The following is a 16,296-nucleotide window of genomic DNA, read 5'->3' as shown; positions in this document are numbered from 1 at the left end:
TGTGGTTTCTTGGCATTATGCCTAACTGCATTTGGCTTAAAATTCTATGCCTTCTTGGCTGCTTTTTGTGAAGAAAAACCAAATCACATAAAATTTTCCAAATTAGGTTTACCATATCATTAACTTTGGCCATATTTTCACTTTCATTTTAAGCCAGCCTAAAGTTTTTGAATGAAGCAGTCCTTTGCTTCTCTGCCGTGTTCTGTATCAGCTAATGGTCTGTGTTGAACTGGACCCGGAATGCACCTGATCAACACTCACCCTACCCACCCTGCTAATGTGTTTGGTGACAGGAACCACCAACTGAGTTTAAAAAGTACTTTCTTTACATATTTGACTTAGATTCAAATCTGAGGGCATAATTTTACATAACATTTTGCACCAAATACAGTAGAGGCAAATTTTGTGCTGGGGAATGGATGTAAGCTTTGTGAAATAGGAATAAAGTCTGAAAATGGGGAAGGTGGTTAAGAAAACAGCATGAAGATAAGTTGAAAGCACATAGTACTGAGTAATCAGATATTTTCTGTTCAGCTGTCAGAGATACCAGCTTCTAACAAGAGAGAGAAAACATCTGTATTGATGCATGAATGTGGAGCTCTGTGGGAAAGATTTCTACCTGTGAAGCATACAATGACATTAGGAAAAATATATCTGTGTGGTACTCTAGCAATGAGCTCTTTTCTCAGAGATCCCCTTGATTGCATCATACAGGATTCATCATTGATCTGACCATGAATTGTTGATCATCCAGAAAATATACAGGAAAGAAAGAGCTGTGAGCATGTTTTGGTGGGAACATATAGGCTTAAATAGATATTCCAAATAAACCTAGCAATTCTATTTGTAGCTTATGAACTGATAATTATCAGGGGGAATCTGAATTTAATTATTTTTGTATTTTTCCTTGGAATTGGATAGCATGTCCTGTTTGATTTTTAATTGTACAAAACCACCAGAGACTTCTACAGAGCTGTCGTTGAGATAAGGTACACTTAAAGGGGATGGTTACTTTCCAAAGATGAGACACACTACAGTTGCATGAATATTAATTATTAGTTTTCTAAAAAGCAATTTACTAAATGCTCAGTATTAAATATGATGGTGTTCTAGAAAGTATTTCTGTAAGTATCAGCACCTCAGCAGATGAAAAAGACTCTTAACACTGAATTCACACTTTGTCCAATATTACGGATATGCTCCTGTTTAGAGAAGGATGTGTTGATGCATCTGGCCGGACTTCAGTCTTTCAGTTTGAAGGGCTTGAGTATTCACTGGATATCTAGATGAATATCCTGGCAGCTATTTTCTGCTGACTTGTGTGCTGTAGGGATGTATCAGATCTGCTTCCAGCTGCCCAGGATGTATACAGATGGAAAAGAGGGATTGGAGGGGAGTGTCTGCAGATTGTACCTCAAGGCTTCTGTTCATGAGGTTCTGTTCTTCACTTGCCAGAGAAGTTAAGGCTGTCGTCATTACTTAGTTTGAGTTAGTTTTGTTTAAAAGCCACTAGACATTCCTGGCAAGACAGTACTGTTGTGGAAAAATGTTATCTAGCACTGAGGTTGAAGCATTCTCAAAAAGGAATGCGAGAATTAAGTCTGTGAGAAAAAGCAAATTGATAAAATTATTTGAAATGCCAGAGTCCGTGCTGCACAAGGACTTTATCTTTCTTTTTGGGTAGACTTACAATGCAGTTCTCATTCTGTTGCTTTCTTCCAGAGGACTTTACTCACTTAGCACCCAGAATGGACATCCCTCCCTTGTATCTTATCGGGAAATTGTTGTCAGTACACTCTTATGTCTTTTATTATATGGTAGCCAGACAGTTAAACTAAATTTCTCATCTAATTTAATGTCTTTATTCCCTGTACATTTTGAGAAGTCTGCAAATAGCAACTAATTTACAGGTGTCTCACACACTGTCCCTCTGCATGATATGTCTTTTTACAGATAGATGATGGTTCTGCAGATGAAAGCAAATAAATTATATGTGAGGTGTGGATATCCAATTTAAGGATTTTTTGTTCATATTTCACATTTCAAAGCATTTATATATTCAACTAATTTTTGTTTTAGTTTATCTAAAAATACTTACCATGCTCCCAAATCATATATCAGGTTTTCAAGAGCTCAGGAGAGCACAAATACACTCAGTACCAAACAGAATTTTACTGAAATTATCTAGGATCAATAGTCCAGTATAAGCCTTACTTTTCTTTCCCTTTTTGCCTTCTCCCTAGTTCATTCATTACACATCTTTCAAACACTTCTCCAAATGAACAAGATTTATGCAAGCAATAATCTTTTGACACTGGTTCATTCCTGGAGCAGGTCTGTACTGTGCTTCCCAACTGAATAAGCTTGTTGTCAACTGATCCTCCCATGTTCTCCAAAGCAAGATAAGCTACACAGGTGGAATTCCTGATGGATTTATCTAATCCTGGTTGTGAAGACCATTATTAAGATTCAAAAAGCTTCTCCAATGATTTGTTTTAAGATGTCACTACCCTTCTTAAAAAGTCTGCCTAGTATCTAATTTATTACTTCTCTGCAGGAGTTCAAGACAATTATTTCTTGTAACATTCATTGTGGTATTCTTTTCAGGTACCTTTCAGATGTCTTTTGACTATTTGACAGCTGTTTTGTGAATAGTCTTTTCTTAAGACCCAGTCCTTCAGTCTCTTTTTGGTGACTATTTTCTAGATTTCTCATTATTCCTGTTACTCCTTTTTTGTTTAATTCCTGTCTTGTTTGAAACCTTGTTGCAAGCTGTACAGTGCTGCCAGAGCTATGTGAAATTATCTTAAATGTTTTGTAGGTTGCCCTAACATTTATATATCCTGGTATGATGTTTTTAAAAACTGTTCAATTGTTCTTAATGATCACTAGATCATCCATTCTATTTTTCCTTTAGAATGGATGTCTAGCCAGTTGCTCCAGCTTGTTGTTAATATCTTGATTATTTATACTGTGTAACAGTAGAACATAGGAGTTTTCTGTATTGAATTACATTATATTTCAGCCTATTTTAATATTTTGACTATTTTTTGTGTATTTCTATCTTCTAAAACTGTTCCATGTTTAATAGGATATCCTTTAGCTCACCTTCCAACCCTCTAGAATCATAGAATAACCTGAGTTGGAAGGACCCACAAGAATCTTCGTGTCCAGATCCTGGCCTACACAAGACAGCCCCAAGAATCACATGTGCCTGAGAGACTTGAACTCTGCCAAGCTTGGTGCTGTGACCATGTCTCTGGGGAGCTGTTCCAGTGCCCAGCCACCCTCTGGGTGAAGAACCTTGTCCTACTATCCAACCTAAATCTCCCCTAGCACAGCATCAGGCCATTCCCTTGAGTCCTGTCACTGATCACCACAGAGGAGAGATCAGTGCCTGCACATCCTTTTTCCCTCATGAGGAAGCTGCAGACTGCAGTGAGGTCTCCCCTCAGTCTCCTCTCCTCCAGGCTGAACAGACCAAGTGACCTCAGTCACTCCTCACATGGCTTCCCCTCAAGGCCTTCACCATCTTTGTGGCTCTCCTTTGGAGGCTCTCTAATGGCTTTAGATCTTTTTTATGTTGTGGCACCCAAAACTGCCCCCAGCACTCGAGGTGAGGCTGCCCCAGAGCAGAGCAGAGCAGGACAATCCCCTCCTCCTTGTGTGGCCTGCGATGCTGTGCCTGATGCACCCCAGGGCATGGTTGCCTACGTGGCTGCCAGGGCACAATGACTCAAATTCAACTTGCCATTAATCAGGACCCCAGTTTCCTTTCCATGGCACTGTTTTCCAGCAACTCATTGCCCAGTTCAGCTCTATTCATCCAGGGGTGCTCCATTCTAGGTGCAGGATCTGGTACTTTCCTTTGTTGACCTTCATGTAGTTGGTGATTGCCCACCCCTATTTGTCCAGGTCTCTCTGAAAGACCTCTCTGCCTTGGAGGGAATCAACACCTCCTCACAACTGAATATCATTGGCAAACTTGATTCGTGTACTTTTGAGTCCTGCATCCAAGTTGTTTATGAGGACTTTGAAGATCCCTGGCCGCACAGTGGAGCTGTGTAGAACCCCAGCAGTGACTGGTTACCAGCTTGATGTTCCCCTAATAAAATCCCCTAATGTTATCCCATTTACCCCACAGAGCTTTGTGTCCAACCCTTGACCCAGGTGCTCACACTTTGCTTGATGGGTTTATCCTGCTGTCTGCTGGACATTTTCTCCACAAGGGCACTGTGAGAGGCAGCATGGAAAGCATTACTGAAATCCAGAAAGATTTTATCAACTGGCCCCCCTTGGTCAGCTAGGGGGGTAACTTTGGTGTAAAAGGAATTGTCAAGTTGGACTCATCCTCATTAAGCTGTCCTGGCTGTGACCAGTGGTTGCATTGTCCTTCATGTGTCTTTCTGTAACTCCCAGAATAATCTCCTCCATAATTTTACCAGGCATGGAAGTGCAAGTGGGTCACTATTTGCCAGCTTCCTGTTAATTCTCCAGATTCCCAAGACCATTGAAAAGTCATGGAAAGAGATGTGATTAGGAAATCAAGTTGACTACTGCCCTGGCATGAATCCCCTCACACCACCTCTCCTTTTTGACCACTATTTCTCATTGTGTCCTCATAGCCTGCATTTCAGTGATTTTTTTTCTGTGGAGTTTTTCAGGTATGTTGCTTGCTCTTCTACCAGTTTAAGAGTAACATTGAAGGAAATTTGACCCACCTTTATTTAACTGAGCTATCTTTACAGCATCCTAGTGCACTGTTAATTTGGGGAATGATGACAAGAGGTTTGAACCAGAGTTCTGTTCCTGGTGTCATTAGCAGTTAATAGGAAATTGTCAGAACTGCCTTGATTCATTTTCAGCTTATGCAAGCACCATGATGTTACTTTGTTTCTGAAAACAACGAATATATCTCTGCTACCTGCCTGTCCGTAAAAGGAGTTCAGTGAGGGTAAAATTTTATCATACCTGTGAATGGGAGTACTGATATGGAAGTGTTGTGTGCTGACCTTGCACTCAGTATCTCATGTATCTCTGCCTGTGCCAAGTGTTGAGCAGTAAATTTTTAGCGTTTTAAAGGATAGTGTTGCAAATAGTTTGTAGATGTTGCAAATAGATAGATTGCAAATAGGACTGAGTAGACAACTTCAAAGAAAAATTAACAAAAAAGACTAAACTTGCAATTCATGATGCCAGCTGAAGTACCTATGAAGTATTTACTAGTCTCTTCAGCAACAGTCAAGTGAATCAAAGGAGCATTGGAGTCTGTAAAAAAATAATCTCTCTAGATTATAATAAATAATATAATAAATAATCTCTCAAGAAAGGATTAAAGAAATCCTCAGAAATTAAATGGAAGTATTACTTTTTTTTTTCTTCCCTCATCATACTCTGTTTCTCAGTAAAGTAGACCTGGAATGGGTTTATATGTCAAATATTAAGTGGCAGTCTCACCAAGGGGTGTAATCAAAAGCCTAAAGTTACAGCTATCTGTAGGTTTGAATCCTTAAAATACTAAGTTTGAATAATAAAAACTCTCAGATCTTAAAACTAGAAAGACATGTCTTTTTAACAGACATGAGTATTAAATTTGAGTGGTAATCCATTCCACAAACTCCAAATACTGGTTGGAGCATTAAAATATGAATTGGGTCATGTACTTCCTGGAGAGAGGACTGGTAGGAATCATAGTAATGCAAACACTCTCCTGTACTGCCAGGATAATTGAGATAGAAAAAGTATTCTGTGGTTTCAAAATCAGCATGGGAAGGTGTTTGGTTTATTTCCATTTTTTAGTCCTTTATGAGATATTACTGCTATATAGCTTTCAATTGGAACAGTTATGTTGGGATTTTTGGGGGGGATTTAAAGGTTCTGTTAGTATATTTTCTTTTAACCGTGCATTTTTGGCAAAAAGTGAGACATTCAGAACTGAAGTACAATAATGACTTTATTGAAGTACCCAAAATTTGAGGTAATTATTTGTCTTTTTAGTACTGGCAATGGTGCAAAAATATACTATTTTGTTACAGTGATGCACTTCGGGTTATGCAAGATATAGAACTGCATGAGAGCGTGACAAGACTAGAAGTGTGACTGCTTAAAAAGTGGACAAAGTTCTGTAAATTCACAGTGCTTACATCTATTTACTAGTGGAAACTAGCAGTCTTTCAGGAGGCTCCTTGATTCTTTCATAGCTACAGTGCTCCCACCCTTTACATATTTTTAGGAGAGACAGAAACTTTGACTTTAGCATTCTCTGGAAATCCTGAGAATCAAATAATGGAACTACATTACAGTGAAGTTATGTACCCCAACAAAATATGAGTCAGGGAATAAAAGAGACAAATTCTGGTGAGATTGTTCTGAAGTGTTGTGATGCACAGAAAACACTTCATATTTTTATTTGTTACTTGAACTGCTTTTCTGATTCATATGCTTCTGTGTTCTTTACCTATTTAATGAGACATCTGGCATCTTTTGTTCAAGGATGAAGTGTTCTCCATAACAATCTTTCTTCTTTTGCTTTGGAAAAAAGCTCTTTGTAGATGCTTCTCTCCTCCTTGTTTCTTCTTTATATTTTTCCTGATAATACATTGACAAAACATCCCAGAGAAAGATCTCTGTGCAAAAAACTGTTTTATTGGAAGAAAAAGTAAGAGTGACAATGTTTACAATGATACTAATGTAGATGTTTTTTAACTACATTATTTCTATATGCTTGAGACAACAATTTTGTTTCTCAGATATAGTTAACTTTTATGTGGTTTCTGGGTTGGAGCTGTAAGTGCACAGATCAAAACCTCACAAATGAATCTGTTTCTGTATCAGAAAAGATAGTCACTATGCAGAATTACATTAGGCACAGCTTTTTGTTTTATTCAATAATGCTTTTTTACCATTACACTGTCTTCCTAAAGATAGAAATTCAGTGATAAATTCTATGAAAATTGACTGTTTATTGCTTCCTATCAATAATGAATATGGTTGTTGTGTTTATTTGCTCGTTGAATACAGATAAAACCAATGCAGTCTTCTTCCATTTCGCACAGATATTCAAATCAGTCTCACACCACAAGTGCCTTCATGCTTGGATTGGGTCTGTGACTGTAGCCAGTCTAGGAACCAAAAACTTTGTACCTGTCTTGAATCTAATTTTTGTTACAAAAGTAGTATATATTGCAGAAGACTTTTCTTCTCACCTGTATGCAAAGATTTAAGCATTTCATGAGAGATTGCTTCAAATTTCCTCGAAGTTTATATTTTTAATAAGATATGTTTATGTTAATGATAGTCATTCTGTCTCCCTACAGTGCAAATTAGACTATCAAGCCTGTGTCTCAGGAAAACAAATTTCAGTGAAATGTGAAGGACGTTGCCCTTGCCCTTCTGACAAATCCACAAATGCAGGCAGAAATGACAGGAGAGGTGAGTGATGGTAATTTGTGTACTATTTTTAATACTTATTTCCAGAAGGAAGGAAGATTTTGCACATGGAATATTACAGTTATTAGAAACACTCATTATTCTTGAATAAAACCAGATGTATTTTCTTCAAGGTTGTTTCTTTGCCAAGGGTTTTGAAATTGTACCTATAGTAAAATAGCATGGTATTTTTCAAATGAGCTATTGTAGTATGAGTTAGTGCTGTTGTTTTTTTTCTTTTTTTCATTTTCTATTTAATACTCCTTGAGATGCTTCTAAGTCAAGGAATTAATTCCTTACTCCTCAGTGTTTTCAGTTAAATATTCAAGAAAACAAGAGTGTGGTAGAAAGGAAGGAAACTTAGAAGTCCTTGTTGCTGGTCCTAGGAGCAAGCAGTTGAGCTGTAGAACTGTTAGTAATGGCTGGATTATGTAAGCAAGTTCATTTGAAAAGTGCTTGATAAGAGTAAATCAGCTTTCCTTTTGGACCATGAATGAGATTATGCTGCTAGAAAATGAAGTTGCTTTGCAGTGCCTCTTAGGAGGCATTTTGGGTGCAGTTGGAACAAACTGGAGAGGAAAAATGGTGGCTGAGCATATTTGTATTTCAGTGGCTCCAAGGTGATTACAGAAGGTGGAATTAAACAAAACATGATATTGTCTTTGGTGTTTCTGAATAGAGTGTGGTCATGAGGTTTTAGGCTACCATGGGCCTGAATCTGTCAAGGAAAGCATGATTGGAGGTCTGCATTTTTAAAATTTCTTTAGACTGATCTCTGTTAGATGCATCTTTTTGTTCTGTCTGTATAGTAACACTTTTGATGAGTAAAATACATTGAAAAAACAGATAAATTAGTTTTGACGGATGATTTTTTTCCTGTAGTAACCTTATAACCATAAAAGAAACAAATATTGCATTCCTGCATTAATACTAATATTTCATTATTTGAAGCACTATTCCTGATTTATTGTGCAGGATAGTCTTACTTTCCATTATAAGCTGTAGCTACTGCCAAAACTGAATTTTTTTTTCTAGTTTAAAAAACAAATTAATGTTCTTTTAAAAATGAATGAAGATGACCACTATAAAGTTTAAACTGTGTGCAGGCATACAAGTCAATTAAAAAACTGCTCTGAAACACTTCTTTAGGTCCCTTTTTTCATCTTTGGCAATATAATTGATTGTGTAATTAAATATTAATTGAATATATGTAATCAAATACTCCTTGTGCTGGAGCTCCTCTACAAAATGATAGTCTTGACATTTTTTAAAGCATTAATTTACAATTTCATGAAGTATCTTGAAAATAAATAGATAAATATATAATCTTCTCTCATTGTTAAATAAAATGAAAAGTACTGGAAGACCCAGCATTGTGTGGCTACTGTGGCCCCTTTGATAAGATATACAGTGAGTGTAACCTTAATGTGGCTGCAGCATCCTCTAGCAATAATTTCTGAATCTCCAGGGTGGATATGGGAATATTTGCTTAACAGTGGGCATGAAGTGAAATTAAGATAATGAGGCAAAAAGCATCTCTGTGAGTAGTAGGCCTATCATTCTCCAGTGTTAGTCTTTCAATATGCTATCATTGCCCTTAGTTTTTTACCAAAATAAAATCAGCCTTCTCTCTGCTGGAAGCTGTTTCACCTGATGCCATTATCTTTCGTGTGTATTCTTTCAAGCATATTTAATTTTTCATATTCCTGTGCTAAAATACTGAAAAAAATCTAGAGATAATTTTTTTCTTCAAAAATTGGAATTTTTAAAAAATTAATCTTCTTGATGATTTAAGTTGCCAGGGAGTCAAGATTACTTGTGCCTAGTTATGTAAAAGAAAAGGAAAAAAGGTCTCATGGGTATAGGAATTAACTCTAATCCTGTCCAGACAGATTGTCAGAGCAAGCAAAACACAGGCTTTTCCAAATTCTATGAAATTTGTTAATATATTTTCTTTACAAGGCCAAAAGCCAGGAAAATTGAGAAACACAAAAGTGAGCTGAGCATCATTAGTGAAATTTCAGCTTTTATTGTGACAATACAAAATTTCTTACAGCAGAAATTCTTCTAAGAACAGTTACAAGAATACAGTCTTTAAATGGAGTTCTGTAATGGAGTTTGTTCTTGTGGTTGGACTTGATGATCTTGGAGATATTTTCCAAACTAAATGTTGCTATGGTTCCATGATTCTAAGCTGTGTACACCTATGTCAGTTGGTTACAAATTTGATGGAGCCAAACAAGCAAGGTAAGGTTACTGTTCCTTTTTCAGGGATAGCATAAGTAAAGGTTTCCTAAAATACATCCCCTACCTAGGCTGTTTGGGACAATTTTTCTTCTTTTCAGATTGAAATTGCTGATTTTTTGGTGTATCTGGAGAGCATACTATGTTTATGAACTTTCCCAAAATAGTCTTGGTGTGTATCCCTATACTCCTTTGAGAAACAAAATTCAACCACTATTCAGAAAAACAGATTTTCTTCTTAGAATGTATATGAACTTAGTAATGAAATCATAGGGTCCTTTTGGTTGGAAGTGAACTAATCTAATCCTTATCTCCGATGAAGGCATGAGGCAGGTGAGGGGATCCAGCCTTTTGTGAAGGCTGTCTCATTTTAATGATACCTTTAGAAACATTGAACCCAGTTGATGCTCAGGGTCTCTTAGGTCAAATCCATAAATGAAAGGGCTAAGATCTTGATTTGGATCTAGAGTGTAAGTTGTTAGAAACAAAAATTACAAGCAAAAAAAAACCAACCCCCACAAAAAATAAACAAAAAAAACCCTCACAGTAAAATAAAAATCTTTGCCATCTTTGATTTTAATTTAGATTGTAATTTAGATAAAGCAATGGGTATCACATAAACTATAAACTAAAATAGGTACTCCAGTAATTTTTAACAAGAGACAGAAAACACAAACTTAGGGTAACAGATGAGAGAGGGACATCTGCAGAGCAGTAGAGGCAATATTAGAGGAACACAAAGTTAAAAGTAAATGAATATGGGGAGTACAGAAGAGAGGGAGGGCTTTGGAAGTTGTGTAGATGCACAATGAGAAGATAAAGCAGAATGGATGGGAAGCAGTAGCACTTGTGACAGAGGTGTTAAAGAGACATGTGAGGAAGCATCTTGTTTTCCAAGCATAGCCATTGCCTCATGTCCTGCTTTTGATCCAATCTCCTTTTCAAGCATGTGCCAGGATTTGGGGTACCCAGGTCATACTGAGTTGCACAGCTTTGAATGAAAGGATTTCATTGAGTAAGAATCTAAAGATCTTGATTTTCCTAAGAACTCTTGAGGCTTTTTTCAGTAGTTACGCAGAACCAGAAGCTCAGAAGGATTCTGTGCACTGCATATTTTTACAAAACTGAGGAGTCTTTTGTCCCCTTGGCAGTGTCTGGGCACAATTTTTTCTTTCAAATAGGATCATGTTCCTTTTGCTCTCAGATGTAGTGAGCCCTGTCCTTTACTTGTCGTGCTCTTCAGTCTGATGGGTAAGAAAAAATGCAGATGATGCAAGGTGTGGTCATTGAAGACCACAGGCATTTCTGCATAAATTTTGTCAGCAGATGAGTGTATGGCTGACAGCTGTTAGCTATGGTTAAAGAACTTCAAAGGTATCTAAGAAGAGCATCCATTGTCAGTTATCTCAAATTTGCTCTACTCCAGAGTGCACACATTAGGAAAGTTTAATTGTTCTTAAAATCAAAAATCTTGACAGAGTGCTTTGTTTTATTTCCCCGTCAAGCTGCACTAACATTCTGACAAAAGTGTGCTGTGACATGTCCAGGATCCTGGTCTCCCAGACAGTCTATTTCAAAGATTTGGCTGATGTGTAGTACAGCATCCTTCTCAATTATCTTTGCATACTTTCATCATAGAAATAAGGCTGTGCTTCTGCCCTGACACAGAGTCAAGATTCAGCTGGGACATGCAGTCACACCCAAAAGCTCAGGGCCAGTTGAAGGCCCTGCAGTTTAAATGGCAAAAAGCTGTATCATTGTTGGTAGAATACTGAATATGAATTTTTAGTAGCTATTGAAATAGAAGAATTCAGTCTCAATAATTTTTTTGTTAATCTCTAATAAATCCTGTGCTAAGAGCTCACTTGATATTTTCACTAAAATAAGAGATTTAGGCTTATATTCATGGAAGAAAAAAAAGAGCTTCTCTTTCTTTCAGCATCTGAGGAGCACTATGTAGGTAACAAGGAAGCTCTTACAAATGTCATACTCTTTGACTCTAAGCTTTTGCCAGAAGGAGGTAAAAAGGCAACGTTGCATGTTCAAAGTATTTTCAGTCTGAAAGACTTTAATCACAGAATATGACTGTCCTCTCAGCTGCATCCTGTTTTATACTGAATACTGCCAAATTGTTAATTGCTTTGTAAAGATGGGGATAAATAACAGTAGGATTAAAGACACTGTGGATATTGGTTTGTTCTGTGTGCATCAATGCTTGAAAAACAAATAGAGGGACAAACAACCAAGCAGCACTCTCCCAAATCCTCTGATTTAATTTGCATAGCATCATCTTTTCAATACATGACCTCTACTACTCTTCATATAGTACAGGTATAGATGCCAAAAAAGAGCTTTTGTTTTGTTTACATTCAGAGAGAACACTGACTGGTGTCCAGAAGGCACAAATAAAGAGACTGTGAGCCAAAATTACCACTTGTGTTAACTCCTTAATCTCTTCTTTGTATTTCTGCCTTTCAATGACAGATACTGCTGTTTTATAATCCCCTATTTCTCTTTTGAAAAGGTAACTACAGGACATCAACAGAATAAAAATCCATGTTCAAACCAACATGTTCTAGGCCAATCAGTGACCTGTTATGTTATATTGCTGTTTGACCTTTATTTACAAACACGGTAGTATGTTTTAAATTTTTTTTAAAAGATCTAATTGTAACATGTAATTTCATAGTATCATGCTTGTTACAGCAAATTTAGTGACCAGCCTATAAAAAGAAACACAAAGGGAAAAGTGCTGGTTCTCATTACAGGCAAGCTGCTCTCAGTTAACATTCTCAGAGGAATATGCACAATAAATGGAAGGAGGTGGTCTTGGTAGTCTGGGAGCATAGGGGGTAGCAACATTTATTATATGTGAGTTAAATTTGCTTTGGGTAATTGTCAGCTTTCTAGTTTACTGTGCTTCTTAGCCATATATTTATATTCACTAAGTTTTCTTTATGTAATTCCTACTGCAGTTCTATAAAATGCAACAATAAAATAAATTCTCTATGCTATTTTAGTTGCTTAATTTTCATTAATTTCATTAATTTTCATAATTTTTGCTGATTTTTCTCAATATAGTCTTTAGATAAAGCCTGAAATGACAGAGCATAATGATGAGTGGTATCAGTGGAAGCACTCAAATCCAGGAGTTTGTCTTATCTGTACTGATATACACTACTTGAGGTTGGTGTCATTGTGGGCTCACAACAAAAACTGAATCTGGGCTAATATTTCTGCTCTTGTTTTTACTGCTGGCATCAGCATTAATCATGCTATTGATTTAAATGTAAATTGGCTATAAGATTGTGACTTAGTTTCCTTGATAGAGGAAAATGCATTATCCATAGGTAAACTTCCTTACTCTACTGATGTTTCTGAACACTCTATTATTATTGTTTCTGAAACCTTTTGATTTTAAAAGTGTGGTGAAACTAAAATGTATTATTGTATATACATTGTAGTTCTTCAGAGGGTGTTGACTTACAAGTAAATGTTCATTTTTCTTTTATTGCTTTTTTTACTAGAATACATAATTTTTACTTTTCAAACTTAATGCTATTCATCTTAAACCTGTATTTATCCAACCATTCAAGCTACTGTTTTTCACCTTTTTTACTTTGTTACATACATTTACAGTAATGGTGAGCTGTAAGTATACCTTCTGTATAATTTGAAGTTATTTGAAGATAAAGTGAAAATTGATGGATTGTGGATTTTTATGCTTTGATATTTGGTAGCCTAATTCATTAGGAATGTTCTTTTTTTCTCTGTTGTGTATAAGGTGAGTGATAGACCATTTTTTACTTGATCTTTAATAAGAAGTACCATTGTTTTACCACATTTTAGAGTTTACTAGATATTTTATAAATGATGGGTTGTTTCTGAGATAGCAGAATAATAATCTTTGCAATAATTCATTTGGATTTGTAAATTATTTCCATATATATGATGAAAAGGGAATTTGCTAGCCCAAAAATACTGTGTTACTGTATTTGTAAAAGGCATTTATTTAGGATTCATTACTTTGTGTAATAACAAAAACTCAGTGGAGTTAATTTTATTGGTTGTTTCTTCAATGCTAAGATAAATTTTTTGCATAATTCTTTAAAATTTTTTAACTGAATATCTTCTTTTTCTCAAGTGACACTGAGCCAAGTAAAATTGTCAGCAGTATCTTCTTTTCATTAATCAAACTCCATGCTAAGACTTTCTAAAAAGAGACTTTTCCATCATAATTAGTAATAATCTAATGTAGTGTGATTAGTAGCAATCTAATGTGGTGTAGAATGACAGAGAATGTGTTTGGGATGAGAGTGGTCTGACCTGTGTGCCCACCATCCCTGGTTCCCTTGTCAGCTAGCCAGAGCACACCCACATACCTGGGCTTCCTTTCTCTGGAACCTGGGAAAGGCTGGAAAGGAGTCTTATAGGCTGCTTGCCAGGTATTGTCCATGTGTGATGTGGGAGTGAGGAGGCTTTATTTGAAGGACTGGAGAAATGGAGATGCAGCTGTGCAAGCTGTTGTTAGGCTCTAGAAGTGACTCAGTTTTGCTCCAGATGGCTGTTTCTCCTAAAATTTCAAACTTCTCCTGCATGGGATAGTGTGTGTCCACTTTGTTTAAAACACCTTTATAATTCGAAAAGGATAACTAGAATTGGTTACTACACTGGTAGATGACCTTTTGGCTAAAAAATTTTGGTTTTTCTTTCTGTTGTTACAGGGATCAGAATATTTGAGAGCAAGCAGTAGAAGTATGTGTTGTGCAGAAAATCAGTGGTATCACAAATGCAGATAGAGCAATGAGGCAGAGACATTCTAGTAAAAGAATACTATTAATTCAGATCAGAGTGGAGCTGATAATGTAAAAAAAGTGAAAAGGTAGAATGGGCTTGAGCAGTCATCTGTAGTTTTGATATTCTCTGCAATTAGGTCATAATTGCAGAGCAAATTAAAATTTGGTTGAGCTTGGCTGTTACAAGGAAAAAGTGAAGCATTGAGGGAAGGTTGCTCATTCCATAATAATACTGTAAAAAAAGCTAGAGTACCTATGCTGTGTTTATGAAAAGTAATCCCTGTAACACTGTAGAACATACTCAAGAATGCTTTGAAGAAGAACATTTTATGGTTTCCAGGATGAAGTGTAATACTGAGGAAGGATTGTTAGCTGAGTGCTTGTAGGCAGTATTGCAAAGAGCTATGGCACTAAAGGGAAGATGGGAATATTACATGCCTGTCACTGGAAAATAGCTCTTTGTTCACAGTTCCCAAACACCTTTGCAACAACAATCTTCTCTAGAACCACATTGTCTTTGCTCTTCATTTGGCTTGTTTATTTCCAAAGCATTCCAATTTTTACGGCTGCTTTCAGAAGCTTTTGAGTACTCAAAATCTTGGTATTGTCAAATCCTGGTATGTATGTCACATCCACAAATTTACTTTTAAATGGAAAATTCCTAAGATCTCAATGCTGTGGAAAGCAGTTCCATCCTACTGTGGTGGACTGCACTTGGAGAATTTGCTCCTCATGTTTCTTATTACGAGCAAGTGAGTGTTGAACTGGCAGATCTGGCCTTGTGTTAAAAATAGTTGTGTAATACAGTTTTTGATTTCTAAAATAATGTCAGTGTTGCTTCACTGCTCACTGTGTGAGTCCTTTTTATCACAGGGCAGTGAGGGCACGCCTGTCCTGTGCAAACTGTGGCTTAGAAAACAGGTGTGCATGTTTGAGGAGCTGGGCACAGCATGGCACTGCTTGTCCATGCTGTGTGCAGGGAGCAGTTCAGGGTGAACTCCCCAACTCCATCCCAAAGCTAGCAGGTTCACTAAAAGTATGTGAGAGCGAGCTTATACACATGGGGTGAATGCTTAGACTACATTGCTTTTTTTTTGTAATCCTTGATTTCTGTGGGGTTGTTCCAAGACTCAGGGCCATTTATGCACTGGTTCTTTTTAGGTAAAGACTCATTATATACAAGATGAGTAATCAGTCATTCAGAGTTGTATTCTTATGAAGTATTCATATACTTGTCACAGGGGAAAAGACTGTTCTAGAGGAGGTTGCTTTAAAATGATTTATTATGAAAATTTTGATTAGCTTGATTGATTTCTTTACTTCCTTTCCCCTTGTGTTTTTGTAGGAGGGGAAGCTCCAATGAACCCAATGGTGAATATTTCTTTAGAAGCAAAAAAATTATCTACAGTGTATCAGCCTGTGGTTTTCTGTGTGTTCCTGCAATTTTAAGACAGGCAAGCTGTTATAATGAAGGAAGATAATTAATGCTGTTTTCATTTTAGGTTTTATAATCATTAATGCTAACTTAGATCTTGAAACAATTAATGAACAAATTCAGTTCTAGAGTCCCCAAAGCATGCAAATTATTTGGAAAGTTTAGTCTGTGTAGCACAATAAACTCTATTATAGTTACTCATGAGAGCATGCTTCGTTTAGGATATATTCATTATTTTCTTTTGCACTTCACCAACCAGCTTCCATGGATTATAAAGCAGAAGCTTACATATAGTCCAGACGATTAAAATGGTGCTGCATTCAATTATTATGGCTATAATTGCCTTAATCATGTAAATGAAGGGGCCTTGCCAATCTTATGGTACATTAAAGG

General features: G+C 36.6%; 1 protein-coding gene across 2 annotated transcripts in view; it reads left to right on the top strand.

Moving 5' to 3' along the window:
- SPOCK3 (SPARC (osteonectin), cwcv and kazal like domains proteoglycan 3) overlaps nt 1-16,296 on the top strand; it is a 167,415-nt gene that overhangs the window by 111,055 nt on the left and 40,064 nt on the right. For both annotated transcript variants that reach the window (XM_066548250.1, XM_066548252.1), the window contains one exon: nt 7,317-7,431. In XM_066548250.1, the coding sequence (XP_066404347.1) occupies nt 7,317-7,431 (115 nt within the window). The remainder of the gene's footprint in view (nt 1-7,316; nt 7,432-16,296) is intronic.

This window comes from Molothrus aeneus, chromosome 4 (assembly GCF_037042795.1).
Source record: "Molothrus aeneus isolate 106 chromosome 4, BPBGC_Maene_1.0, whole genome shotgun sequence".
NCBI lineage: Eukaryota > Metazoa > Chordata > Aves > Passeriformes > Icteridae > Molothrus > Molothrus aeneus.
This window is presented reverse-complemented; position numbering and strand designations above follow the sequence as displayed.